Raw genomic sequence first — 26869 nt, forward strand, 5'->3', positions numbered from 1 at the left:
CAGTTATGGTGGTTTCTTCGCCACGTCGGTTCGTTGCTTTACAGGGACATATATGTTAAATTAAAGTTTAAAGGGGTAAAGTTTAAAATTTACCCCCAGGAGATCTATGCAATTTTGCCTCGCAAGTAATCGAGGCGAAGAAGAACTCGATCGATCGAAACTTCACGTTACCGTCCTCGTCGCCTTCTCTGATCGCAATCGGATTCCATGGCGACGACCGGGAACAGCAGCATCAACGCCAAGCTCGTGAGTCAACTCCTCCTGTCATTTCTCCTGCATAACGAATTCTTCGATCTAAGATTCTCCCTTCTCGAAATCCCAGGTCCTGTTAGGTGATATGGGCGCGGGGAAGTCCAGCCTCGTTCTTCGGTTCGTCAAGGGGCAGTTCCTCGAGTTCCAGGTTCCCGTTCCTCCAGATTGTCCGTTCCTTCGAGATTCTGGCTCGATTACGGTGCGGTTCCGGGAAAAGCAAGGGTTTTTGGGTTGATTTTCTTGGTTTGATCGCAGGAGTCCACTATTGGCGCGGCATTCTTCTCGCAGATGTTGGCGGTGGGTGATGCCACGGTGAAGTTTGAGATTTGGGACACGGCCGGGCAGGAGAGATATCACAGCTTGGCTCCCATGTACTACAGAGGAGCCGCGGCGGCGATCATCGTATATGATATCTCTAGCTCGGTGAGTCGCACTCCTTTGCCGTGCTTACACGTGCCCGATGCATAAAAATCATTATTTCCTTACCCTTTTTTACTGAACTATTATATTTCTATGTAAGGAATCATTTGAGAGAGCAAAAAAGTGGGTGCAAGAGCTGCAAAAACAAGGTGGATTTATATTGGATTACGTTACCTTTGGAATTTGATTATATTTATGATTTGTTAGCTAATAGGGACGCGACAATATTAGGTAATCCAAATATGGTGAGAGCTCTTGCAGGAAATAAATGTGATTTGGAGGATAAAAGAAAGGTGACAACTGAGGTAACTCCTGTGCCTGATAAGTTCTGATTTAGATTCATTTCTTCGGTTTTCTTTTTGGAATGCAGAATCAAAGGTCAGTAATAGAAAAAGAACTGAAGTTCTGCTTTAATATATGACAGATACAAGAAAATGGACATGGAAACTAGGATAATTTTATACTTTTAGCTTATAAGTTTTTGCCAAGGTATACTGGGAAAAATTTGCAAGTGACTAGCTAATTGTATATGTTCTGGCAATTCTTTGTCCTGCCTTAGTTTTAGGAGTATCTTTCTTCCTGCTAGAGCAGCAGCCCCATGATCGTGTGGTTTGTTCTTTTCTTTTATAAATTCAAGGCCAAGGCCCTTTTTGTTGCAACCATTGCTTACACTGCCATAAAAAGGTTGAAAAATTTGAGTATCTTCCTTATCTGAAATCTTCACTGATCTTTTATTTTTCTTCATAATTTTATGCACATTGACGGTCAATAATTTACAAATGTGTAATGTGTATCAAGGACCACTGTATTGTGTTGACCAGTTGTATCAGTCCATGGGCATATTAGTATATATTGGTCGGTACTTGACGTACCATATTGTCACGAACGACTGTCATGTGCCCATAACACCTTCGTCAATGGATCATTCGTTGCTTATGTTTGCTTGTATTTGTTTGACACAATGTTTTGCTTTCTTTTTGTATGTTTTTCTTGTTTTTTTGTAAGCATAGATAGTTTGCAAGGCTGCACGATGATTGCTCGCTAGGCAAATTGGTCCAAAACTATCTCGTTTTCATATGTTGCGGCCTGTTTTCTCAAGGCTGGCTGCTATGTGGTGCAAAACATCGGCAATCTCAGCCCATTGGAACCACCTAGATGACATAGCATTAGATGGGGCTTTCGGATAGTGTTGGGCTCTGTTTGGATAAACAAGCTTGTATGCAGTGTGCGTAGACTTGCCTTATACCCAATACCCATTTGAGTAGTCGTTTATGGACTTGTGGTTGTCTTTTACCCTTTTAAAGTCCTTAGTTTCCCTTTCTCCTTCTCTCTTTGTACTCTAAGTGTTTGTTGAATTGCTTGTTTGCTATACCTTTCCACGAGATGTTTGGGATTTGTTCGTCGTTCATTTTCTTGAAATCTAATCCACTTTATTCCTTCTAGGTTGACCCTTTGCAGACAGATATCACAAGGGTGCATCACGACTTGGGCAATTCTAGTTAAGTTTGTGACATTTGGTATCGGAGTAGGCAAGCGATTCGAGCAAACAACAAAAGTTCACACACTCGCCATGGCGAATCTAGTAAGACTACTAAGGGGGCAACTTCCTAAAGTGGCCATTGGGGGATTGTAAGTGTAAACATGCTCTTAAGCTGTTGGAGTCGCTTATGAGGAGCATGATTGCTAAAATGGTGACCAAGAAGTTGGCAATTTTCCACGAGTAGAGAAAGCGCAATTCGAAATGCCGATGGTGGGAAAAGAAAAGGACCATAAGGAGAGTTTTGCAATAGCGGAAACCCGCCTCGATGTCCTCGAAACAAGCTTGGAGGAACTCTACCAAGGCCAACAACGACTTCTTGGGTAGATAATTTGCAAGAGGCAAAATCTTGGATTGACATAATGGAGTCTCGAGTTGATCGACTAACGAAAGATTTTGCAAGAGGCAAAATCTTGGATTGACACGGGAGTGTCTAATTTGCTACAATCTGCTCATATGGATCATACTGATAATATGATATTTTTTTCAGCCAACAATATTGCTACATAATCTTCAACTCAGCCTACTCAGATATGACAGCTCATCAGCATATTCTCAGCACAAAGGAATACATTAATGGAGTTGGTTGGCAGCTGTAAAGCTGTATCATGATGCTTTTCTTCATGGCTAAGGAGTTCATTAATGGAGTTGGTTGGCAGCTGTAAAGCACTTAATTTCGAAATTTCCTATGCATGAAGGGTTGTTTCATGCACTAGTATTTATTTTGGGGTTTAGGGCTTAGAAAAGACTTTAGAAAACTGAGAATATTAGCAGAAGCTCTCTTTGAGTGCTCTTTTGAACTCTGTATCTCTTGGATGTGTCCTTGAGTGGTGAGTCTTTTGCTTTCAGTTCTGTATCCTTGTTTATTGTCATTAGGGTGGTGATCTTTCTGTATCCCTTTTGATTTTAAACTTGGTGGTGAGCTATTTTTCGTTTTACCGAAGTTTCTTCAAGAGTTCATTCATTGCCTTCTGTGATATTTTCTATCTGTACAACTATTCTATTGGTGTTCTTTCGAAATCCATTCTGCATTTTTACCCTCCCCGGTATCAGTTTGGTATCAGAGCTAAAGGCTAGAGATCATGGCAAGGCGGAATGGAAAAGATGTAGTTGGTGAAAGTAGCGATCACGAAGATGACGTTGAGTCGTTGAGGCTGCAGCTACGAAAATTGCTGTGTAGCCTACAAGAAAAAAATGAGATAATCGACAAACTTCAAAGTAGACATAACCAACATGAAAATGAAGCTCGAGAGTTTACTTTTGATGATGATACACCTCTTCCAAGGGAGTCGAGAAGATGTCGGAGAAGAAATGAAGTCCAAGACGAGTGGCAGAATAAATATAACCCCAGATTTGATATTCTAGAATTTGAAGGTAAAATAAATGTTGATGACTTTATCGATTGGCTTAATATAGTAGAAAGAATTTTCGATTTTCATGAACCACCAGAACAAAAGAAGGTCAAACTTGTGGCGCTCAAACTCAAGCGGAATGCATCTTTTTGGTGGGAAAATCTGAAGAAACAAAGAGAACGTGAGGGGAAGAGTAAGATCGTTACATGGGAGAAAATGAAAAGGGAGCTAAAGAGAAAATATTTACCTCATAATTATAGGCAAGAGATCTTTCTCAAAATACATGATTTCAAGCAAAAAGATCTTAGTGTGGAGGAGTATACTGCAGAATTTGATAATTTGATGTTAAAAGGAGAACTTGTGGAACCGGAAGAACAAACAATTGCAAGATACTTGGGAGGTCTGAAGTATGAGATTGCTAAAGTTGTTCAGCTACAGCCATATTGGTCGTTGAATGATGTGAGCAAGCTGGCATTAAAAGTTGAAAAGCAACAGAAGTTTGAAAAGAGTTTTCGGTATGGCTCAAAAGAAGGCTACACAAAAGGAGGAAGTTCCAAGCCTACTGTCCAAAGCAAGGTGATATCGAAGGTACAAGAAAAGGGTGAAGAATCTGCTGGCAACAAAAAAACACCTAATTCTTCTACCCCAAGTGGCCGAAAATGCTTCAAATGTCATGGTTTTGGGCATATCGCATCAGATTGTCCAAATAGAAGGATTGTAACTTTGGTTGAAGATCGTAGTGATGGAGGAGAAGATAAAACTGATGACGAACCAAAATACGATGATGATGAGGAAGAGATTACTTATGCTGATCATGGTTTGTCTATTGTACTGCAACGTAGTTTACAAGTGTCATATGTGGCCGACGATGAAAGTTGGGTGAGAAAAAATGTGTTTCACACTAAATGCACTTCTCTTGGCAAAGTATGCTTGGTAATCATCGACAGCGGCAGCTTTGAGAATGTGGTATCTTTGGAGATAGTACAGAAGCTAAAGTTGGACACCATCCCTCATCCGCATCCATACCAGTTATGTTGGCTGCAAAAAGGAAATGACATCAATGTAACTAAAAGATGTTTAGTTTCATTTTCTATTGGCAAGTATTATAAAGATGAAGTATGGTGTGATGTTGCTCCTATGGATGCTTGTCATTTGCTGTTGGGAAGACCTTAGCATTATGATAGAAGGGTGTTGTATGACGGCTACAAACATACTTATTCTTTTAAGGTGAATGAAAAGAAGATTATGTTAGCTCCATTACAACCATCCGAAATCAGTGCACCAAAAAAGAAAGTTAGCGCTTTTATGTCCTATGGTGAATGCAAAGATGAATTAGACAAGGGTGGTCATGTTATGACTCTACTAGTAGTAGAAGAAAATGAACAACACAAGGAGACACCAGAAATCATGAAACAAATCTTGGAAGAGTTTGAAGATGTTATACCAGAAGAGATTCCACATGGCCTTCCACCCTTGAGAGATATCCAGCATCACATTGATCTTATTCCTGGGGCTGTTCTACCTAATAAGACAGCATATAGAATGAGTCCCAAGGAGCATGAAGAACTTCAAAGGCAAGTTGATGAATTGGTTAAAAAAGGGTTAATCCGGGAGAGCATGAGTCCTTGTGCGGTTCCTGCTTTGTTAGTGCCTAAGAAGGATGGTTCTTGGAGAATGTGCGTGGACAGTCGCACCATCAACAAAATCACAGTGGACTATCGCTTTCCTATTCCAAGGTTAGATGAGTTACTTGATCAATTGTGTGGTGCTTGTATTTTCTCAAAAATTGATTTGAGGAGTGGCTATCATCAAATAAGAATGAGGCCCGAAGATGAGTGGAAAACAACATTTAAAACTAGAGAAGGCTTATATGAATGGTTGGTTATGCCATTTGGGCTATCTAATGCTCCTAGCACCTTCATGAGATTTATGAATCACATACTTAAGCCATGCATTGGAATATTTGTTGTAGTTTATTTTGATGATATATTGGTGTACAGCAAGAGCGAAGAGGAGCATATAAATCATCTGAAAGAGATCTTTCTTATTTTGAGGCATCAAAAGCTTTATGCTAATCTAAAGAAGTGTGATTTCTTTACTTCTAGTGTGGTGTTTCTGGGGTATGTTGTTTCAAAAAATGGAATCATGATGGATCAAAGTAAGGTAGAGGCTATTCTCAGTTGGCCAACACCTGCTTCGTTGCATGATGTGAGGAGTTTCCATGGCTTAACTTCGTTTTACAGAAGATTTATCAAGGGTTTTAGCTCTATTGTCGCTCCAATCACCGAATGTCTGAAATGTGGCTAATTCAAATGGACTAGTGAGGCTAACGATGCTTTTGAGCTTTTGAAAAGAAAGGTTACTGAAGCTCCTATCTTAGTTCTACCAAATTTTGATAATGTGTTTGAAGTTGAATGTGATGCATCTAATGTGGGAATTGGTGCTGTTTTGAGTCAAGACGGAAGGCCCATTGCATTTTTTAGTGAAAAGCTGAATGATACAAGAAAGAAATACTCTACTTATGATAAGGAGTTTTATGCGATTTATCGAGCTTTGTCTCATTGGAGTCAATATCTTCTCGCCAAGCCATTTGTTCTATATTCTGATCATGAGGCATTAAAGTTCATTAATCACCAGCACAAGCTAAACAAGAGGCATGCAGCTTGGGTGGAGTTCTTACAATCTTACAACTTTACAATCAAGCACAAATCTGGTGTTCAAAATGTAGTTGTTGACGCATTGAGCAGAAAGCATTCTTTATTATCAGCAATAGAAGTCAAAGTGGTTGGATTTGAAACATTCAAAGATCTATATGAGAATGATGTGGATTTTGGCTCGATATGGCAGAATTGTAAATCAGGTTCCTTTCAACAATTTTCTATCTTTGATGGTTTTCTTTTTCGAGCTAATGCTTTGTGTGTTCCATCTTGTTCTTTGAGACAAATAATTCTAGCTGAAGCTCATGGTGGTGTTTTGGGAGGACATTTCGGTAGGGACAAGACTCTAGCTCTTGTTCAATCAAATTTTTACTGGCCTAAAATGTTCAGAGATGTGGATAGACATGTGAAGCAATGCCGAATGTGTCATTTGGCAAAAACAAGAAGTCAAAATTCTGGTTTGTACACTCCATTGCCAGTGCCAAATGCTTCATGGGAGGATGTGAGTATTGATTTCGTTTTGGGACTGCCAAGAACTCAAAGGAACAAGGATTCTATCATGGTTGTTGTTGACAGATTTTCAAAAATGTCTCACTTTGTTCCATGCAATAAATCAAATGATGCATCTCATATTGCTGATTTATATTTTAAGGAGATTGTTAAATTGCATGATATTCCAAGAACTATGGTGTCTGATCGAGATTCAAAATTTGTTAGTCATTTTTGGAGAACTCTTTGGAGGAAGCTGGGTACTTCTTTGAATTTCAGCAGCTCGCATCATCCACAAACCGATGGGCAAACTGAGGTAACAAACCGAAGCTTGGGAAATTTACTTAGAAGCTATGTTGGCAAGAATATTAAGCAATGGGATGTCATTCTTCCACAAATTGAGTTTGCCTATAATCGTTCTATGCATCATAGTCTTGGTAAGAGTCCTTTTGAGGTAGTTTATGGTGCTAATCCTGCTGGTCCTTTGGACTTAATCCCTCATTCTACAACAAAGCAATTTAGTGGAGATGCTGATGAAAGAGCTAAGCAGATAAAGAAGCTACATGAGGGTGTGAAAGCAACCATTGAGAAACAAAACGAGAGGTACATGTAAGCTGCTAACAAACACAAAAAACTTTTGGAGTTTAATGCAGGTGATTTGGTTTGGATTCATCTAAGGAAGGAGAGGTTTTCGTCGGGAAAATTTGGAAAACTGAAACCTAAGGCTGATGGTCCATTCAAGGTGCTTAAGAGAATTGGAAAAAATGCTTATGAGATTGAGCTACCTAAAGATTACGGAGTATCCCCAACATTTAATGTGGCTGACTTAAGTCCTTTTTATAATCATGATGACGAAACAAACAAGAACTTGAGGACAAGTCTTTTTCAACCAGGGGAGATTGACACGGGAGTGTCTAATTTGCTACAATCTGCTCATATGGATCATACTGATAATATGATATTTTTTTCAGCCAACAATATTGCTACATAATCTTCAACTCAGCCTACTCAGATAAGACAGCTCATCAGCATATTCCCAGCACAAAGGAATACATTAATAGAGTTAGTTGGCAGCTGTAAAGCTGTATCATGATGCTTTTCTTCATGGCTAAGGAATTCATTAATGGAGTTGGTTGGCCGCTGTAAAGCACTTAATTTCGAAATTTCCTATGCATGAAGGGTTGTTTCATGCACTAGTATTTATTTTGGGGTTTAGGGCTTAGAAAAGACTTTAGAAAACTGAGAATATTGGCAGAAGCTCTCTTGGAGTGCTCTTTTGAACTCTGTATCTCTTGGATGTGTCCTTGAGTAGTGAGTCTTTTGCTTTCAGTTCTGTATCCTTGTTTATTGTCATTAGGGTGGTGATCTTTCTGTATCCCTTTTGATTTTAAACTTGGTGGTGAGCTATTTTTCGTTTTATCGAAGTTTCTTCAAGAGTTCGTTCATTGCCTTCAGTGATATTTTCTATTTGTACAACTATTCTATTGGTGTTCTTTCGAAATCCATTCTGCATTTTTACCCTCCCCGGTATCACTCGAGTTGATCGACTAACGAAAGATAACCAAGAGTCCATACAACTTTTACAAGAAGTCATGGTGGATTTCATGGCAAGATCACAATGTTCACGAGAGCTCTTCACGTGGGAGGGAACAACACTCGTATCGCTCTGCAACAAAACTTGAGAGTACACGAGCCGTACTACTACAGGGGTGGTAGGGATGAAAAGGAACTTGAGAATTTTCTATTTGATATGGAGTAGTAGTTTCGGGCAACGAGGCCCGATTCTGAAGAAACCACAATGTTGATAGTAACCATGTATTTAATTGAGGATATAAAACTTTGGTGGCTTGATGAGAAGAGATCCAATAAGGTCGATGTCAGGTGGATACGTGGAAAGAATTGAAGCGAGAGTTATGAACTTAGTTCCTACATGAGAACACTGAGTTCGTCATGCGATGGAAGCTAAGACAACTCTGCCAAAACACTTCCATCCGGGATTACGTGACGTAGTTCTCAACAAGACATACAAGATACGTCCAAGAAAGACAAACTGTTTAAATTCCTTGATGGCCTAAATCCATGTGCATAATAGGAATTGCATCGACGAAATGCCAATATTTAGTTGGGGCAATGATAGTTGTAGAAAGGCTCACCGACTTAGTTTCCTCAGAGGAGTCGAGGAAAAGAAGAGATTTTCGGGAAATCGACTATGTAAGTATTTCAGAATGAAAGAGATTGCAATTGAACAGAAGAGGAAGAGTTCACAAAAGGAGCCGAGTTCAAACGCAAAGCCTCGAAGATTTGCGAATGCTTTTTTTGCGGAGGGTTACATATGGTGAGAGAGTCTCCTCAGGAGCAGGCACTCAATGCACTAACAACAATAATCTATCCTACAAAATCGGACAATGGCAAGGCTATCACCCTTAGTTATAGCAACTCAGAATCTAATAGTGATGATTTTTTAATGTGTTTGTTGAATGCATTGCGGGGTCAAGTGAGGGAGCAATTCAATGCAAAGCAACACAAAGTAGGGAGTAGGGAGCTGCTATATATATGGACATTAAGCTCAATGGACGAACAAACCGTGTGATGGTGGATATGGACACTTTGATGGATTGATGCGCCGTGGCTGATAGAGTCAGCACGGCCTGGTCCACAGGGCAATGTCGGGAGTCTCTGGTCGGTTGAGCTGGGTTTCGAGATCGATCGAACACCACTTTGAGCGTCGGCAGTGGGGGTCTGATCAACACCTTCTAGCCTGCGATGACAGCTTTCCTGCAAAAAAGACCGTCGTCGGATGTTTCCCGACTTTGGTCCCTCTAACGATCAAGTCAGTGGCGGGTTGGAGTTTTTTTCCTCCCCTGGCCGGATACCGGCCAGGTGCTTTTATGCAACTGTATGAGGGTCGGTCATACGTGGGCGTAGCGATCGATCCTCGGGAGATGAGGCGATACCTTTGTGCGGTCGCTGCTCCAGGATGCGCGGAACGGCGCCATGCGGCGCTGTCCCGAGCTTTCCGGGACGGGATGTATCGAGCCACGCCTTGATACGGTCTCTGGCTCGACGTGTGGGGGTTCTCCTGACTGTAGCGCTATGTGGCATCGCTCTTGACGCGGCGTAGACCCAAAATATACCTTATCACTTCTCCCCCCCCCCCCCCCCCCCCCCATCGAGGCGTGCCGTGGGGTCTTCGAGAGGGCGAGAGGCGCGCCTGGGTCGGAACGCCGTTGATGTGGATTGCTTGCGAGGAAGTTAGATCGGCTCGTCGTGGGGCAGTTCTGGGCGGCGCCTTGGCAGGGCAATATTGGTAGGTCGTTGGTCAGAGGACCAAGCAGTGTGATTCGAGTTAGAGATTGGCACCGTAGGCCGAGTAACTGATCTTGGGCTCAGGCTTGGCGCCGACGAGTCGTGAGTCGGGGATCGGTATTGAGTGATTCGGTCGAAGAGCTGGGCCGGCGAGTCGCAAGTCGGGAACCGATCTGGAGCGACTCGGGCGATGAATTGGGCCGGCGAGTCGCAAGTCGGGAATCGATCTGGAGCGACTCGGGCGATGAACTAGGCTGGCGAGTCGCAAGTCGGGAATCGATCTGGAGCGACTCAGGCAATGAACTGGGCCAGCGAGCCGCAAGTCGGGAACTGATCTGGAGCGACTCGGGCAATGAACCGGGCCGACGAGTCGCAAGTCAGGAACCGATCTGGAGCGACTCGGGCAATGAACTGGGCCAGCGAGTCGCAAGTCAGGAACCAATCTGGAGCGACTCGGGCAATGAACTGAGCCAGCAAGTCGCGAGTCGGGAATCGATTTGGAGCGACTCGAGTGATGAACTGGGCCAGCGAGCCGTAAGTCAGGAACCGATCTGGAGCGACTCGGGCAATGAACTGGGCCGGCGAGTCGTAAGTCAGGAACCGATCGGAGCGACTCGCTACTGTTGTCATTTCTTCTTTTTCTCTTCTATCCTCACTTCTCAGCTTAGGGCCGGCTAAGCACCTAAGAGGGGGCATGACTTGGATTGTTTTGGGGATGCTTTAGATAAGGCTCTCCTCCCTTTTTTAGAGCTGAGGTAGGGGGGTGGAGTCTTATGATAGAACCCCAGAGGAATTCTATGTAAATTGATCTTTGAGGGAGATCACTCCTTGGAACGCTATAGGGGTTCCACCCTCCTAGAAGTCGGCCAAATGGCTGCAATTATAGATAGATCTTATTCTCAAAGAGATGGAGGCTACATACTTATATAGGGCTCCAAACCCTAGCCCTAGGGGCTGCTTCCTAAGTGAGTTACCCCTTTTGCCCTCAACCCTAACCAACCAGCCCAATAAAAGGGGGCGGCAGTTAGGAAGCCCAAAGGCCCAAATATAAACCCTAGCCACTCTTCTTTATAGGATAGAGGTGGCGAGGTGGGGTTTATTACAATCTCACAGGGTTTTATTAGTTGCTTCTTGGTTGAGTAGGACCTAACCCTGCTAAGGTCCTATCAAGCCCGCCCTCTCCAAATCAATCTTGTTCTCAAGGTTAAGGTTCCATGAACTCAGGGAACCGGGTCTTTAGCTCCTCATGTGATTCCTATGTGACGTCTTCAAGTGGTAAATTATTTTAATGCACTAGTACTTCAGTAGAGGGACGTCGGCGATGCATCACGATTCTGCGGTCGAGAATGGCTTATGGTTGGGCTTGAATATCTCCATCATCAGTGGTGTTGGGCAGTTGGATCTGGGGTGACTCGTGTTCTCCAAACTTGGGCTTCAAGCATGACATGTAGAAGACAAGGTGAATTTTGGTATCCTTAGGCAATTTAAGTCTGTATGTCACGACTCCAATACGCTCTGTGATCTGATAGGGCCCATAAAAACGTGGGGATAGCTTTATGGAGGCTCGTGTGTTGATGGAGAGTTGCTTGTATGGCTGTAGGCGAAAATAAACCCAATCTCCTACTGAAAATCTCTTTCGCTTCGTCGTGTGTCGGCTTACTACTTCATTCTGGCTTGAGTGGTAGAGAGATTATCCTTTAGCAGTTGTAGGAGTTTGACCCTGTCAATCAATTCTTGGTCGACCTGATCTACCTTGGCCGAGCTAGTTACATACTTTGGAATTACAGGGGCCGGCCGACCATACAGTGCTTCGTAAGGGGCACATTTTGTAGATGAATGATATGTAGTATTATACTACCATTCGACCCAAGGAAGCCATTTCGCCCACTCTTTTGGCTAGTCACTAGCGAAACACCGAAGGTACGTCTCTAAACACCTGTTCACCACCTCTGTTTGGCCGTTAGTTTGTGGATGACATGCTGTGCTCATCTTGAGTTTGGTGCCCCGTAACTGAAATACATCGGTCCAAAATTTACTGGTGAAGATCATCACTTACAATGGACCTTGGCATCCCATGTAGTTTAATAATATTTTTTATGAAAATCTGGGCAATACTAGTAGCACTGTAGGGATTTCGTACAGCACAAAAATAAGTATATTTCGTAAGTCGATCAACCACCATGAGAATTGTGCTTTTACCTTTAGAAGGTGGCAGCCCTTCGATAAAGTCCATGGAGATGTCAGTCCATACCGAGTCCGGTATGGGTAGTGGTTGTAGCCAAGGTATGCAATATCGTACCGTACCGGTGTTTCGAGGTTGGCTCGGTATGGTACGGTATCGTGTATCGAGCGGTACGCTAGGACGTACTGAGCGGTACACCTAATTTAGGTGTAAAACTCTCTGAAAATACCTGAAAATAAAAAAAAAACGTTATGATAGAGTTTTTAAGTTAGAAATAAATATAGTAATAGCATAAGTTTAGCAAAATCAATGTAAATTAAGTAAGAATAGTATCACATATCTTTTTCGGGCTTTGAAGAATATCTTGTGCAAGGTTCGTATTTCAGTCCATTATGGATTGTTCTTATTGAAACATACCTCTTGATTAGAAAGTCCTTCCTCTTAATATTCCTAAATTAGTCTCGATACAATTCACAAATCGTTGTTTTGTAGAGTTTAGGAGAGCACAAATGTGAGAAAAAAAGAGTTTGAGATAGTTTAAGAGAGTATAAGAATGTAATAGAGTGAAATAGGGGAGAAGAAGATTTAAATACTATGAGAAAGGGCTCCAACGGTCAATTTTAATTGACCGTTGGAGCACTGTATCACTGTTACCGAGCGATTTTAAATATTTCTTCCTCTTTCTGTAGCACTGCTATAGTATAACACTGTAGCACTGTAGCACATTCCTTCCGGTAGCGGGCGGTCCGCGTACCGGTATGTCGTCGGACCGGTACGTATCGCCTGTATCGGCCGGTACCATTCGAAATTGCATACCATGGTTGTAGCTTCCCTGGACTTGCAACTGTTTCACTCTTGTACTGTTGACATACATCACATTGTGCCACATATTCAGAAATAATTTTTTTCATCCCCTTCCAATAAAAAATTTGCTTCACTCTTTTGTAGGTTCTCAGGAATCCGGAGTGCCCTGCTGAAGGTGTGGAGTGCATTTTATGTAGGATGATTTTGATGCAAAGGGAGTTAGGTATAAGCACAATGCGACCTTTGTAGCGTAGATCCCTCGAATCCCAAGTGTAGTGGGCTATTGCGCTTGGATCCTCCTCCAAATTTTTATGATGTTGCTGATCTCTGGATCCTTCTTCCATTCTTCCCTAATGTCCTCGAGGAAGCTGGTGGTAGGAAGGGAGATGGCTGAAAATTTAGCTTGCTCAAGTAGCCGTGAGAGTGTATCTGCAATAACGTTTTCTTTCCTCTTTTTGTAAATAATTTCATAATCAAATTCTAGAAGTTTGGTTACCCATTTTTGTTGCTCAGGGGATGATATCTTCTGTTCCAAAAAGTACTTGAGGCTTCTATGGTTGGTTTTAATTTGAAATCGTCGGCCGATCAGGCAGGGTCTCCACCTCGTTACTGTGTGCACAATGGCAATCATCTCCTTATCATATATTGACATGTTTTGATGGGAGGGAGACAATGCCTTGCTGGTGTATGCGAGTGGTCGACCATCTTGCAAGAGAATGACTCTAATTCTGACTCCAGATGCGTCAGCCTCAATGATGAAGGGTCGGTTGAAATCTGGTAGCGCTAGCACCGACGTCATCGTCATGGCTACCTTAAGTTTGTCGAAGGCAGTAGAGGCTTTGTCCGACCATTGGAAGACGTCTTTTTTCAGTAGAGTAGTGAGGGGTGCACTGATCTTCCCATAGTCCTTCACAAATTTTCGGTAGTAGCCCGTTAGTCGAAGGAACCCACACAGTAATTTCACGTTTGTAGGTTTCGGCTAGCCATGCATTGGTTCAATTTTTGTTGGGTCTACCGCCACTCCTTCTGATATTATGTGTCCAAGGTACTCTACTTTTTGCTGGAGAAAGCTGCACTTTGGCTGCGTAACAAAAAGGATATTCTCTCGAAGGAACGTCAAAACAACCTGTAAATACTAAAAGTGAGTCTTAAGAGAAGGGCTGTAAATAAGAATATCATCAAAAAATACCAGCATAAATCTATAAAGAAAGCTCCGAAAAATATCGCTCATGAGACTTTGGAAGGTTGAAAGAGCATTAGTGAGCCCAAAAGGCATTACTAAGAATTTGTAATGGCTGTTATGCGTGTGGAATGCAGTTTTTGGAATGTCGTCTTCACATACCCGAATTTGGTGGTAACCGGATCGAAGGTCCAACTTCGTGAAGACTCGAGCTCCTTTTACCGGTACCGGGCGGTCCGACAGGTTATCGGTACCGCTATAGTGCTACAGTATGAAAAAAAATATAAAATTATTCGGTACACCAGGGTGTACCGCTCAGTATGCCCTGATGTACCGCCCGGTACATCGGTACCGTACCGTACCGAGCCCGGGTCGAAACGTCGGTACGGTACGGTACGACGAACCTTGGTTGATGCACATTCGCTAAGTTCCATCTTTCTTACGTACAATTAGCACCGGTGAAGAATAGGGGCTGCAACTTGGACGAATCACCCCTGTTTCAAGCATCTCCTTTACAATCTTTTCAATTTCATCCTTCTGGAGGTGAGGATAACGGTACAACCGAGTGTTCGTTGGTGGCTTGCCCGGAAGGATTGGAATTCGATGGTCATACTGCCGAGTAGGAGGAAGACCGCACGACTCAACAAAAATGTCGGCAAATTCAACAAGCAATTGGGCAATATTTTGATCTTCAATGTCTATTTTCTTCCCCTTTGGTTGCTATTGGAGATGCATTAAAAAGCCACCATTTACCTTGTGTAAAACTTTCTCCATTATGTCACAACCTTAGTTGGAATTGCCTAAAGGCGTGAGGCACCCTTGCGGCAAAGATGCGAACTTAGCTTGCGTTACCTAAGTCGCGAGGCACCATTGCGGCAAAGACGCGAACTTAGCTTCGCTCTTGCGATTTGCGTCCGTAAAGATCAGCCCACTTGTAACCTCTCGCAAGTCCCGAAGGACCTGTAAAAAGAGAAAGTTGATTAGTTCGAAGAACGAGCGACGGACAAGTCTCGACGTCTCGCGAAAAGGGGAAGCTTTACAAGCAATTCAGCGAGCACCTTGCGTGCACAAGAGAAAAGAGGGAGAGTGGGAAAACAAGGACGTTAGAAGGTTGAACGAACAGCTGCAAGTCCACAAATAGCTGCTCACTGGGTGCCGGGCGTGATAACAAGTTCCCATCAAGGTAACGTGCGAACATGCGAAAGATTGTTCAATGCCCGACACTATACCGAAGCCCCATCCAGCCTTGTGCCACTTGGGTGGTTCCAAGGGGCTAAGATGGCTGACTTTTTGTGAGCGGAAACGGACTGCAGAAAGCAGCTCGTGACACACGAAAACGGAGCTGTTTTGGGTTGTTTTGGGGCTGTTTTGCTCGGTTCAGTGAGCGGTCGCTTTGTAGCGCTGCAACTTGTTCGAACTTACATTTTTACAAGCAAAATGACTCAAAACCAAAACAAAACATGCTGCCAAGCAGCTGTATATGTAGATGAGAGCGATGAACGGTTCGTTGAACGAAGTTGTTGTGGGTGCGCGACGACCATTCGTGACATTCTCCCCCACTTAAACTGTCGACGCCCTCGTCGACGCTTGTTGGTAGTTGTTGATAATTGTTTCTTCATGTCGCAAGGCGTCTTCGAGCTCCCAACTAGCTTCAGTTCGGGGAAGCTTTCGCCACTTTACCAGGTACTCGGTCTGCTCAGCTTCATTGGGTAGCTTTATCTTGCGATCCGCTAAAATAGTTTCAACTCGCTTTTCGTAGGAGACTCTGGTGGGGGGTAGCCGTGTTGGAACACTTCGGGAAGCATCTTGCATATCCGAGTGGTAGGCTTTTAGGTTGCTGGCGTGAAGAACGTTGTGAATTTTGAACCACGCCTGCAGCTGCAACTTATAGGAGACGTTGCCTACCCTGCTGATAATTGGGAAGGGCCCTTCATACTTGTGCACCAATCCTTTGTGGACTTTGTTCCTAAAGAATTGGAGTGATGCTGGTTGGAGCTTTACCAACACCAAATCGCCGACCTTGAACTCTTGCGGTCGCCTTCTCAAGTCTGCCCACTTCTTCATCCTTTTTGCTGCCTTCTCCAAGTAAGCCCGCGCAATATCTGTATTTCGGTGCCACTCCTTTGCGAAGTGGTAGGCTGACGGACTACTCCCAGTATACCCGATTGCCATGGTGTGAGGAGTTGACGGTTGTTGTCCTGTAATGATCTCGAAGGGGCTCTTGTTGGACGCAGAGCTCCGCTGCAAGTTGTAGGAGAATTGGCCAATGTCCAACAACTTCACCCAATCTCGTTGGTTGGCACTCACGTAGTGCCGAAGATATTGCTCTAGGAGCGAGTTTATCTTCTCGGTTTGGCCATCCGTTTGGGGTGGAGGCTTGTGGAGAAGTATAACTTGGATCCCAACAATTTGAATAGCTCGGTCTAGAATCGTCTAAGGAACCGAGCATCTCGATCACTGATGATATTGTGCGGGACTCCCCAATACTTCACAACATCCTTCATCATCAGCTTGGCCGCCTCCTTTGCTGAACAGTGTAGGGGAGCAGCAATGAAAGTTGCATACTTTGAAAATCGATCGACTACTACGAGTATCGATTCGAGTCTCCCTACTAGTGGCAAGCTTGATATGAAGTCCAAAGAAATGCTCTCCCACGACCTTTCTGGTATGGGCAACGACTCCAAAAGTCCCACCGGCTTCCGCTGCTCCGCCTTGTCTTGTTGGCAAGTGAGGCACGTTCGAACATATTCCTCCACATCAGTCCCCATATTCGGCCAGTAGAAGGCCCTCTCCACGAGAGCCAACGTTCGGTGAATACCTGGGTGTCCAACCCAAAGAGAATCGTGACACTCTCTTAAGAGTTCACGCCTCAAATTGTCCACTCGAGGAACATAAACCCTATTCCCTTTTGTATACACGAGTCCCTCCTGGACCCAAAATCGTCGTGCCTTGCCTTCTTTGATGAGTTGCATCAGGATAACTGCCTCGGGGTCACTATACAGTCCATCCCTGATCCTAGAAAGGAAGTTGGAGTGCAATTGACTTGCTTGGCCTCTACCCTCCAATTGTATAGCATTCACGCGCTCCACTTTCCGACTCAATGCATCGGCCACGACATTTGCCTTTCCAGGCTTGTACTTCATTGCCATATCAAATTCAGTCAGGAAGTCCTGTCATCGTGTTTTCTTTAGGGAAAGTTTCTTCTGCGTTTGGAAATAGCTCAGAGCGATGTTGTCTGTCCTCAGCACAAATCGCGATCCGAGAAGGTAGTGTCGCCAAACTCATAGACAATGGATCATCGCTATCATCTCCTTTTCGTGCATTGGATATCGTCGCTAGGTTTCGTTGAGCTTGCGGCTCTTGTAGGCCATTGGATGACCCTCCTGCATGAGTACTCCCCCAATAGTAAAGTCTGAAGCATCTGTATGGACTTCAAAAGGCTCTCCATAGCCTGGCAATTTGAGCACCGGTTCTTCCAGAACAGCAACCTTCAGATCTTGGAATGCTATTTCACATTTGTCAAACCACTTCCAAGGTTGCTCCTTCAGCAACTCCGTTAGTGGAGTTGCACGCTTCGAATACCCCGCTATGAAGGGTCGATAGTAGTTGACGAAACCAAGGAAGGATCTCAACTCTGGCACCTTCTTTGGAGTTCGTCATTCTGCAACCGCTTGCACTTTTGATTTGTCCATCCGAATAGAACCATAATCGATTCGATACCCCAAGAATTAGATCTTTGTTTGGGCAAAGTAGCATTTCTCCCTTTTCACGAACTAAGTGTTCTCCCTGAGAACCTTGAAAATTGTCCGAAGGTGCTTGATATGCTCCTCAAGTGTTTGACTGTAGATGACGATATCGTCCAAGTAGACGACCACAAACTTATCCAAATACTCCTTAAATAGCTGATTCATGAGCGTGCAGAACATGGCCGGAGCATTGGTTAAGCCGAAAGGCATCACCAAGAACTCAAACGCTCCATACCTGGTCACACAGGTAGTCTTCATTTCATCGCCTTCAGCAATGCGCACTTGCCAATACCCCGACCTAAGGTCAAGTTTTGAGAAATACTTGGCTTTGCCCAACTGGTCGAACAAGTTCGTGATGAGCGGGATGGGATACTTGTTCTTCACTGTCACTTTGTTGAGGGCTCGGTAATGGACGCATAGTCGGAAGCTCCCATCTTGTTTCTTCTGGAAGAGAACTGGAGCTCCGAATGGTGCTTTAGAGCTACGGATGAGACCATCGCTTAGCAGTTCACCTAACTGCTTCCTGAGTTCTGCCAACTCTGGCGGGGGCATGCGGTAGGGTGGTTTCGCTGGAGGCTTCACTCCTGGCTCCAACTCGATGTTGTGATCCACGCCTCTGCGTGGTGGAAGAGTCTTTGGTAACTCGGGTGGCATAACGTCATTGAACTCTTTCAAAACGTTTGCCACCGCAGTAGGTTCTTGAATGGCCTTTTTGTCGAGTGGCTCTAGCTTCATAGCAGTCACGAATGTTAATTCACTTTTTCGTGCCCCTTTCTTCAGTTGCAGTGCTGATATATGTTGGGGTTCCTTGGTTCCTCTCCGAGAGACGAGAACCACGCAGGGGTCGTCACCTCCCATCATACACAAGGAGTTTAGGAACGGCATTGGCACCAACTTCGCCGCGTGCATGAACTCCATTCCAAGAATCACTTTGAAGTCGTCTAGTGGCACCGCCATCATATTGGTGTTCCCGCTCCATGTTCCGATCTTAATGGGAACTCCCTTTGCCAACCCAAAGATTCACCTGTCCTCCGAATTCACCACCTTCATTCGACTTGGGCTCTTCTCCACGATTAACCCAAGTCGCTTTGCTTCTCGATCGGCAATGAAGTTGTGGGTAGCACCCATGTCCACCATTGCATGGGTTGTTTGGCAATTTAGCTTGATGTCTACGCACATCAGCTCACCACTTCCTTTTTTTTGTAGCTTTGTCTTCGTGTTCTCCCCCAGTTGACCCCGCATGGTGTTCAACAAACGCATCGCTCCCATCCGGGATCCTTGCGACTCCTCATCGTCACTACTGGCTTTAGAACTACTCGAACTAAGAGCGACAGCCTTGCCCTTGTCCGATTTAGGAGGGTGAATGGAAGCTGTTAAAGCATTGAGTGCCTGTTTTTGTGGGCACTCCCTCACCATGTGCGACCCTCCGCACAAGAAGCATCCGCTAGGTTTCGGGGCCTTGCCTTTCGGGCTTGGCCCTTTGTGGGAACTCTTCTTCTTTTGTTCGCCCCCGAGCTCCTTCCCTCGAGAATATTTTGGAGGGCGATTGCTTGAAGATTGTTTCTTTCTTCCCGGGTCTTCGAAGGAAACGAAGTCGGTGAGCCTTTCTGCGGCAGCAATTGCCCCGATCAAATCGGTTACATTCCTTCGATGTAGTTCTTGTTGCGCCTATGGTTTCAAACTATCAAGGAAGCTGAACAGCTTATCCTTCTCGGACATGTCTTGGATGTCCAGCATTAGCGTAGAAAATTGCTTCACGCAGTCTCAGATGGAAGTATTTTGGCGGAGTTGTCTCAACTTCATTCTTGCGACGAACTCGGTGTTCTCTGGTAGGAACTGAGTTCTCAACTCCCGCTTCAATTCCTCCCATGTGTCAACTCGACACCGACCTTGTTGGTTCTCCTCCCAACGGGTTCTCCACCAAAGTTTTGCATCTCCGTTCAGATACATGGTTGCTATAGAAACTTTGGTTTCTTCAAAATCAGGCCTCGTAGCTCGAAAGTATTGTTCCATGTTGAATAAAAAATTCTCGAGCTCTTTGGCATCTCTGGCCCCTCCATAACCATGAGGCTCGGGTGCCCTCAAGTTTTGTGGCGGCGCAACGCGGGTGTTGCTTCCTCCCGCATTTAGTGCTCTTGTGAGTATGGTCACCCTTGAAGTGAGTTCCGCTATAACTTCTTGCAAGTGTTGTACGGAGTCTTTGCTGTCATCTGACAATCGGTCGACTAGGGCCTCAACCTTGTCGATCCTAGACTCTGCTTCTTTTTTCAAGCTCTCTACCCCAACAAGCCTTTGTTGGCCATGGTAGAGTTCCTCCAAGCTCGCTTCAAGAACATCCAAGCGGGTTTCCACCGTTGTGAGTCTTTCCTTGTGACTCTTTTTCCCGGTTGGCGCTCCAGATTGTGCCTCCTCCGCTCGCGGAGAGTAGCCAACTTCTCGCTCATCATGTTCACTGCCGCGCTCCTCTTGAGCGGCTCCAACAGCTTGAGAGCGAGTGTGCACATGCAGCCCACCTGCGACTGCTTGGGGCAAGGGTCCGGCTTGCCCCGTCTTACTTGATTCGCCACGATGCTTTGCCCTGGCAAAGTTGCGAAGTTCCTTCGCTGCTCGCTCGAAGTGCTTGCCCGCTCTAATACCACAATGTCACGGCCTTAGCTGGAATTGCCTAAGGCGTGAGGCACCCTTGTGGCAAAGACATGAACTTAGCTTGCGTTGCCTAAGTCGCGAGGCACCCTTGCGGCAAAGACGCGAACTTAGCTTGCGTTGCCTAAGTCGCGCTTCGCCTATGCGATTTGCGTCCGCAAAAATCAGCCCACTTGCAACCTCTCGCAGGTCCCGAAGGACCTGTAAAAAGAGAAAGTTGATTAGTTCGAAGAACGAGCGATGGACAAGTCCCGACGTCTCGCAAAAAGGGGAAGCTTTACAAGCAATTCAGCGAGCACCTTGCGTGCACAAGAGAAAAGAGGGAGAGGGGGAAAACAAGGACTTTAGAAGGTTGAACGAACAGTTGCAAGTCCACAAACAGCTACTCACCGGGTGCCTAGCGCGACAACAAGTTCCCGTTAAGGTAACGTGCGAACTTGCGAAAGATTGTTCAACGCCCGACACTATACCGAAGCCCTATCCAGCCTTGTGCCACCCGGGTGGTTCCAAGGGGCTGAGATGGTTGACGTTTTGTGAGCGGAAGCGGATTGCAAAAAACAGCCCGTGGCACACAAAAACGGAGCTGTTTTGGGGTTGTTTTGCTCGGTTCGGTGAGCGGTCGCTTTGTAGCGCTGCAACTTGTTCGAACTTACATTTTTACAAGCAAAATGACTCAAAACCAAGACGAAATATGCTGCGAAGTAGCTGTACATGTAGATGAGAGCGACGAACGGTTCGTCGAACGGAGTTGTTGCGGGGGCGCGACGATCGTTCGTGACAATTCGTTAGGTCGAAACGGTGGTTACATTGCTTCCGCGCTTCCCGCGTAGGATGATCTGTTTGTCTTTGCAGTAGAATTTCATAATTAATTTGGAAAAGTTTCAAGAGACATCATCTAACGTAGTCAGCCAATCTATGCCAAACTCGACCTCATAGTAATCAATTAGTAGGAGGAAGAAGTCGGTGATAATTTCTTGGTCTTGCAGTAATAGTTTCACCTACAGGCATTTTTGGTTGCATTTTATGATTCTGTCGTCGGCGACCTTTACGTCGAACTTGCTGCAACCTTCGATGTGGAGCGCCATCCGAGCAGCAACCTTACTGTTTAGGAAGTTATTAGTGCTGCCCGTGTCGATGAGAACAATGATCGGTTGTTGTTTGATAAGGCCTCAAACTTTCATCGTTTGCGGGTTTGAGTAGTCGGCTAGCACGTGTACCATAAAGTCGGTCGGCTGTGGCTCTTCTTCCGCCTCTTCTTCTTCATGTTCAAGGCTCTCTTCTGGATGTTCAATGACCTCTTCTTCTACTGGTTCAATCACAAGAAGCCTCCCTTTTTTATAGCGATGCTCGCGACTCCACGGCTCGTCGCAATGCCAATATAACCCCTTCGTAGATCGCTCCCGAAGTTATTCTTTTGTCAACCTTTTTGGTATAGGGGCTCGACTGACAGTGGGGGGGCTGAGGGCTTTGGTATTATTGGTCAGGGAGCAACCCTAGTCCTCCGGGCTTCATGGTTCAATCACTCCTCTTGAAGTCATGCGAAAGAGATGGCTGCCATAAGCGTGTATGGTTGTCGCGCTTTAACTTCTCCCGGATCTCCGACTTGAAGCCCTCAATAAAGGTCCCCAATAGTTGTTTTTCAGACCAATCACGAGTTTTATTAGATAACCTTTCAAACCTGATTTGGGACTCCAGAATGGTGGAGGTTTATCGGATCTTTGCTAGTTGTCCGTCAATGTTCTTGTAATCGGTTGGTCCGAAATGGATCAGTAGTCCTTCTTTGAATTGTCGCTATGAGAGGACTCCATGAGTGTGTTTAAACCAATCAAACCATTATATGGCATCCCTTTCAAGATGTATAGCTATAATTTCCACCATAGATGCGTCTGCGGTTTTGTGGTACCGAATATATCGCTCCGCGCCCGAGATCCAACCAATCGGGTCTCCTTCTTCCTATCTAGGGAAGTCCACCCTCATGCGTGGATAGTAGGGATTGGTCATAGAGCCTCTCCTCTCTTGGAAGTCATCTCTTCGGGCTTGGTGTGATTGGTCAGAGCTCTCTCCTTGATGTGATTTCTTCGGGCTTGGTAGTCGGCCCAAACTGTGTTCGGTAAAGAGAGTTCGAATCTTATTCTCCATTCGTATCTCGAAGGCTTCGAATTTAGCATTGATTGCCTCCTCTGATGCCATAGTATATGCCTCCAAATATGTACTGTTAAGATATCTCTTTTATTGTCGAGTTGAAGGCATGCATTGGTTGAGAGAAGTGGTGGTCGAAAGGGTTGGTGGATTGTAGATGTAGGCTGTAGTTTAGGCTTGTTTTGTGGCTGTTTTGAGTGCGGTTTGAGGGTGTGGTTTGGTGGAGTTTTAGGGCTGTGATGGTAGTGGATGAAGGTAGTAGATAGAAATTGGTGGAAGTTGCTGCAGATAGGTGTTGTCTTGTAAGAGCAGAATTGTCGTTTAAGAAACAGTGGTTTCTCGACGAAATTAATAGCAAAAACCGAGAGATTTGAGGAGGGAATTTGACAGCAAAATCTCGGTTTAGATAACAACAATAATGACAAATTTAATCAAGAAAATTTTGGCAGTATAACATCGAGGAAATTGGTGCAAGTTGCGATAGCAGAATTCTCGTCGAAAAATTCCAGCGGTTTGCGACGAAAATTTGCAGCAACACAAAAACATTTTTAGAGATGAATTCCTCAATATATCAATCTTAGATGAAAGCTAAGATGATCTATGAAGCGTATAAGAAATTTCGTTCAAAAAGGATTGCAAATAGATCGGTTAAATGCAACAATATGTGGCTGAAATTTTCTGCAGCAATCCTTTGTTTGCAAAGATGATAACTTTTACGACGAAAGGAATTCATAACACGGGATAGATAAGAAGACTTCTTCTTGGTATTTTGAATGGAAAATTGCAGCAGCAAAAGGTATTGGTGATAGGAGAATACTAGATCTATGATGCAATTGGAGGTAACAGTAGTAGATTGATTTGATCTACAGCAGAAGATGACGGTGGAGATGACGACGTCAAGAGCAATTGTGGGAATTGCTTGGCTGGTGGTGGGCAGCAGGGATGGCAGCAAAAGCAGCAAGATCGTTGCTCTGATACCAGATGATAGAACCCCAGAGGAATTCTATGTAGATTGATCTTTGAGGGAGATCACTCCTTGGAACGTTATAGGGGTTCCACCCTCCTAGAAGTCGGCCAAATGACTGCAATTGTAGATAGATCTTATTCTCAAAGAGATAGAGGTTACATGCTTATATAGGGCTCTAAACTCTAGCCATAGGGGCTACTTCCTAAGTGAGTTACCCCTTTTGCCCTCAACCCTAACCAACCAGCCTAATAAAAAGGGGCGACGGCTAGGAAGCCCAAAGGCCCAAATATAAACCATAGCCACTCTTCTTTATAGGATAGAGGCGGCTAGGTGGAGTTTATTACAATCTCACAGGGTTTTATTAGCTGCTTCTTGGTTGAGTAGGACCCAACCCTGCTAGGGTCCTATCATCTTAATTAGGTTAGGATTTGGAGAGTCCTAATACAGTTAGAACTTGGAGAGTCCTTTTTTGAGCCGAATTTTAGTGAGGCTTGAGCTAACTAGAATATGGTCTTTTAATTTGAGATTGGCCTTGGTCTTTGTTTGGTTTGATCAGGATCGAATTGGAGTCCGACTGAAACTCCAATTGGGCCGAAGTGGAGCTTGGCTTGAACTGTCCTGGATTGTCCCTGATCACAACCTGCATTAAAATGTTGTTAAGCATTAAATGAGAATTTTGTTTGAAAATAGATTCCCACTTGAAACTTCTGGAGTTGCAATTTAATTCCTCAAGCATGCATTTCTACATGCAAGTGAACTGTTTGCTTGCCAAATTGTAATGTAATAGTTGCTACTTGAGAGTAGTTACTCTCATCAGCCCATTGTCCACTGTAGTCCTTCCACCATTTCTCATGACCACAATCACCCCTCCAATTAACTGTTTGCTTGCCAAATTGTCAGGTAATAATTGCTACTTGAGAGTAATTACTCTCATTAGCCCTTTGTTTGCAGCCCCTCCACCATTCCTCATGACCACAATCACCCCTCCAGCCACCTACCTCAACCATGGGAGCCCTATTTGTTACTGCTTCCAATAAGGATTGTATCTGTTGCAACAAGCTAATACATGAGTCCCACAAGCACTACGGTTATTTAGTACTAGAATTGGGCAAGTTTGAGATCCAGAAAGATAAGAAAGACGATCTGATTTTGTTGGAAAAGCTTTTCCACCTATGCTAACAAAATATATGCATCGGAACCTGCAACCAAACACAAAAATAGGTTGGAATTTGGAAATCCCAACCTGGATCAAAAATGTAGTCAGCATAAAATAAGGATTTTGTTTGAACGTAGATTCCCACTTGGAACATTTGGAGTTAAAGTAAGATTTCTAATTCCCGTACCAAACAGGAGCTAAAGGTTGATGATCACATGCATGGGACAAATTGAACTTCATTGCATTTTATAGGTATAATAATATGTGGGATGACTATTGTTATTGACTATTCTTATGCTATGGGATAATGTGGTTGCATTATTAATTAGTTGGAATATGATGACCACCCATATAATATCATTTCGCATTAGGTAGCAGCTTTGGAAATAAATCTGACATGTTATTTTTGTGTTTGTGGAATCATTGTTGGTAACATCTTGTAATTACTGTTGCATAGTTTAAGTAAATAAAATAATGATTCTGGAAGAACTTTCCTGCATTTGATTTATTGAATAACCTGTGGAATGCATTTCACATGTTTTATTCCATCTCATGTACCTTTATTTTAAAGAGTAGAGAATTATCTGGTGCAGTTTCCTAACGTTAACCTTACAGGAAGCACGTACATATGCTGAGGAGAATGGTCTTTTCTTTCTGGAAACTTCCGCTAAAACAGCCATCAATGTGAATGACATATTTTATGAAATAGGTACATACTTCGACTTTGTGTTTTGCTATCTAGATTTTCTGATCTATTTACTGCAATTGAAGTGGTCATCTAATCCTTATTTGTTGACTACCTCAATGATATTGCTGCTATTCTTTCATATTTTGACAATGTATCATCTTAGAAATCCCAGGTCAACAAGTAATTATTAATGAAACATTATTGCTCGGTTTGTGGATCTTATAATCCATTTCTCATTCACAAAGGGTATTCTGTAAATAATGTTTCTGTTGAAAGCCTAATCACTTTGCCCTTTTTTTCCTTGTAGCGACTACATGCAGCAACTGTTTAATGGTTATATTCTAGATTCTTATGTGGTATTTGTTGAAATTTTTGGTCAGATGTTATAATTTTCGATTTAGAACACTTATCACTGATAATATGTTTTCTTACTTCCAGAACTTTCTGATCTATGGATCTTTGCTCATTCTTTTAAATTTTTAAAATGCGTCGTGCCTTCATTTAATTTCTTGTGTAAGCAGCTAGAAGATTACCTCGTGCTCAACCAGCCCAACAGCCAGCAGGAATTGATCTTGCAAATAGACCAGCTGAAAGATCACAAGCTTCATCATGCTGCTCTTAGGTAAAGTCAAGCTTATACGATCATCGTCTTGTGTATTTGTCTTTGAGTGTTATTAAAAGCAGTGGCTATAATAGGCATTATGATAAGCAAGAAACTACTTGGAAAAGGTTTCTCGCTGTGTATCTCAAATATATGGAATCTATTTATATGGTCAAGAAGGTAATGGGGACAGTCATAAATTCTTTTACAGAAATGTTTTGCAAATATATATCAATCACGTTTACTCTGATTCTCCATGTTTTTAGACCTATGCTGCTGCCACGGTAAAACTATCTGCTAGAGAAATTATTTTGAATTACTTTGTCAGAGTTGGCAATTTCTCGAGTTACCCATTTGTGTCTGTTCTCTCTAGCCTTTTTGCTCCTAGCAATTAAAAGAGAAACATTTGAGTTGGTGCTATTATATGGTCTGTTGTCAACTTGTATTTCGACTCGCTGTCTATTTTCTTGTGTTTCACCTGAATTTACTCTCATCTGACAGGCTAGTGCTGTCAAAGCGCATCGAGAGGGTTCAATAATTAGAAGCGTCATGGGTAATTAGTTTGTGTGCTGAAGGATTTAAAGCTAACAAGTGTCACGGGTTTCTGCAGCCTCCTTTATTGGGTCACGTTGGGGTTCACCCTGTAAATGTCCTATTGTGTACTTAATCTATACCTATAGGTAAATGTTCTGTTGAATATTGTCGTTGATGCTAAACGGAGCTAATCGATAAATTGATATTCTTAGTACA

The 26869-nt window shown here is 43.7% G+C and overlaps 1 protein-coding gene across 3 annotated transcripts; it reads left to right on the plus strand.

Annotated features, from left to right (window-relative positions):
• The first annotated feature begins 96 nt into the window (after window positions 1-96).
• On the plus strand, window positions 97-26869 carry LOC135673871 (ras-related protein RHN1-like). 3 transcript variants are annotated; one of them, XM_065183265.1, is made up of 8 exons: window positions 97-246; window positions 323-400; window positions 508-675; window positions 773-821; window positions 880-977; window positions 25446-25539; window positions 26040-26140; window positions 26621-26869. In XM_065183265.1, the coding sequence occupies exons 1-7, from the start codon at window positions 208-210 to the stop codon at window positions 26138-26140; spliced, it is 627 nt and encodes a 208-aa protein (XP_065039337.1). In that variant the 5' UTR covers window positions 97-207; the 3' UTR covers window positions 26621-26869. The 3 variants fall into 3 exon arrangements, with proteins under 3 accessions (XP_065039337.1, XP_065039338.1, XP_065039339.1); XM_065183266.1 differs by having other exon boundaries at window positions 904-977; XM_065183267.1 differs by lacking the exons at window positions 25446-25539; window positions 26040-26140; window positions 26621-26869 and adding an exon at window positions 2116-3181.

The sequence above is a fragment of the Musa acuminata genome, chromosome BXJ1-5, assembly GCF_036884655.1.
Source record: "Musa acuminata AAA Group cultivar baxijiao chromosome BXJ1-5, Cavendish_Baxijiao_AAA, whole genome shotgun sequence".
NCBI lineage: Eukaryota > Viridiplantae > Streptophyta > Magnoliopsida > Zingiberales > Musaceae > Musa > Musa acuminata.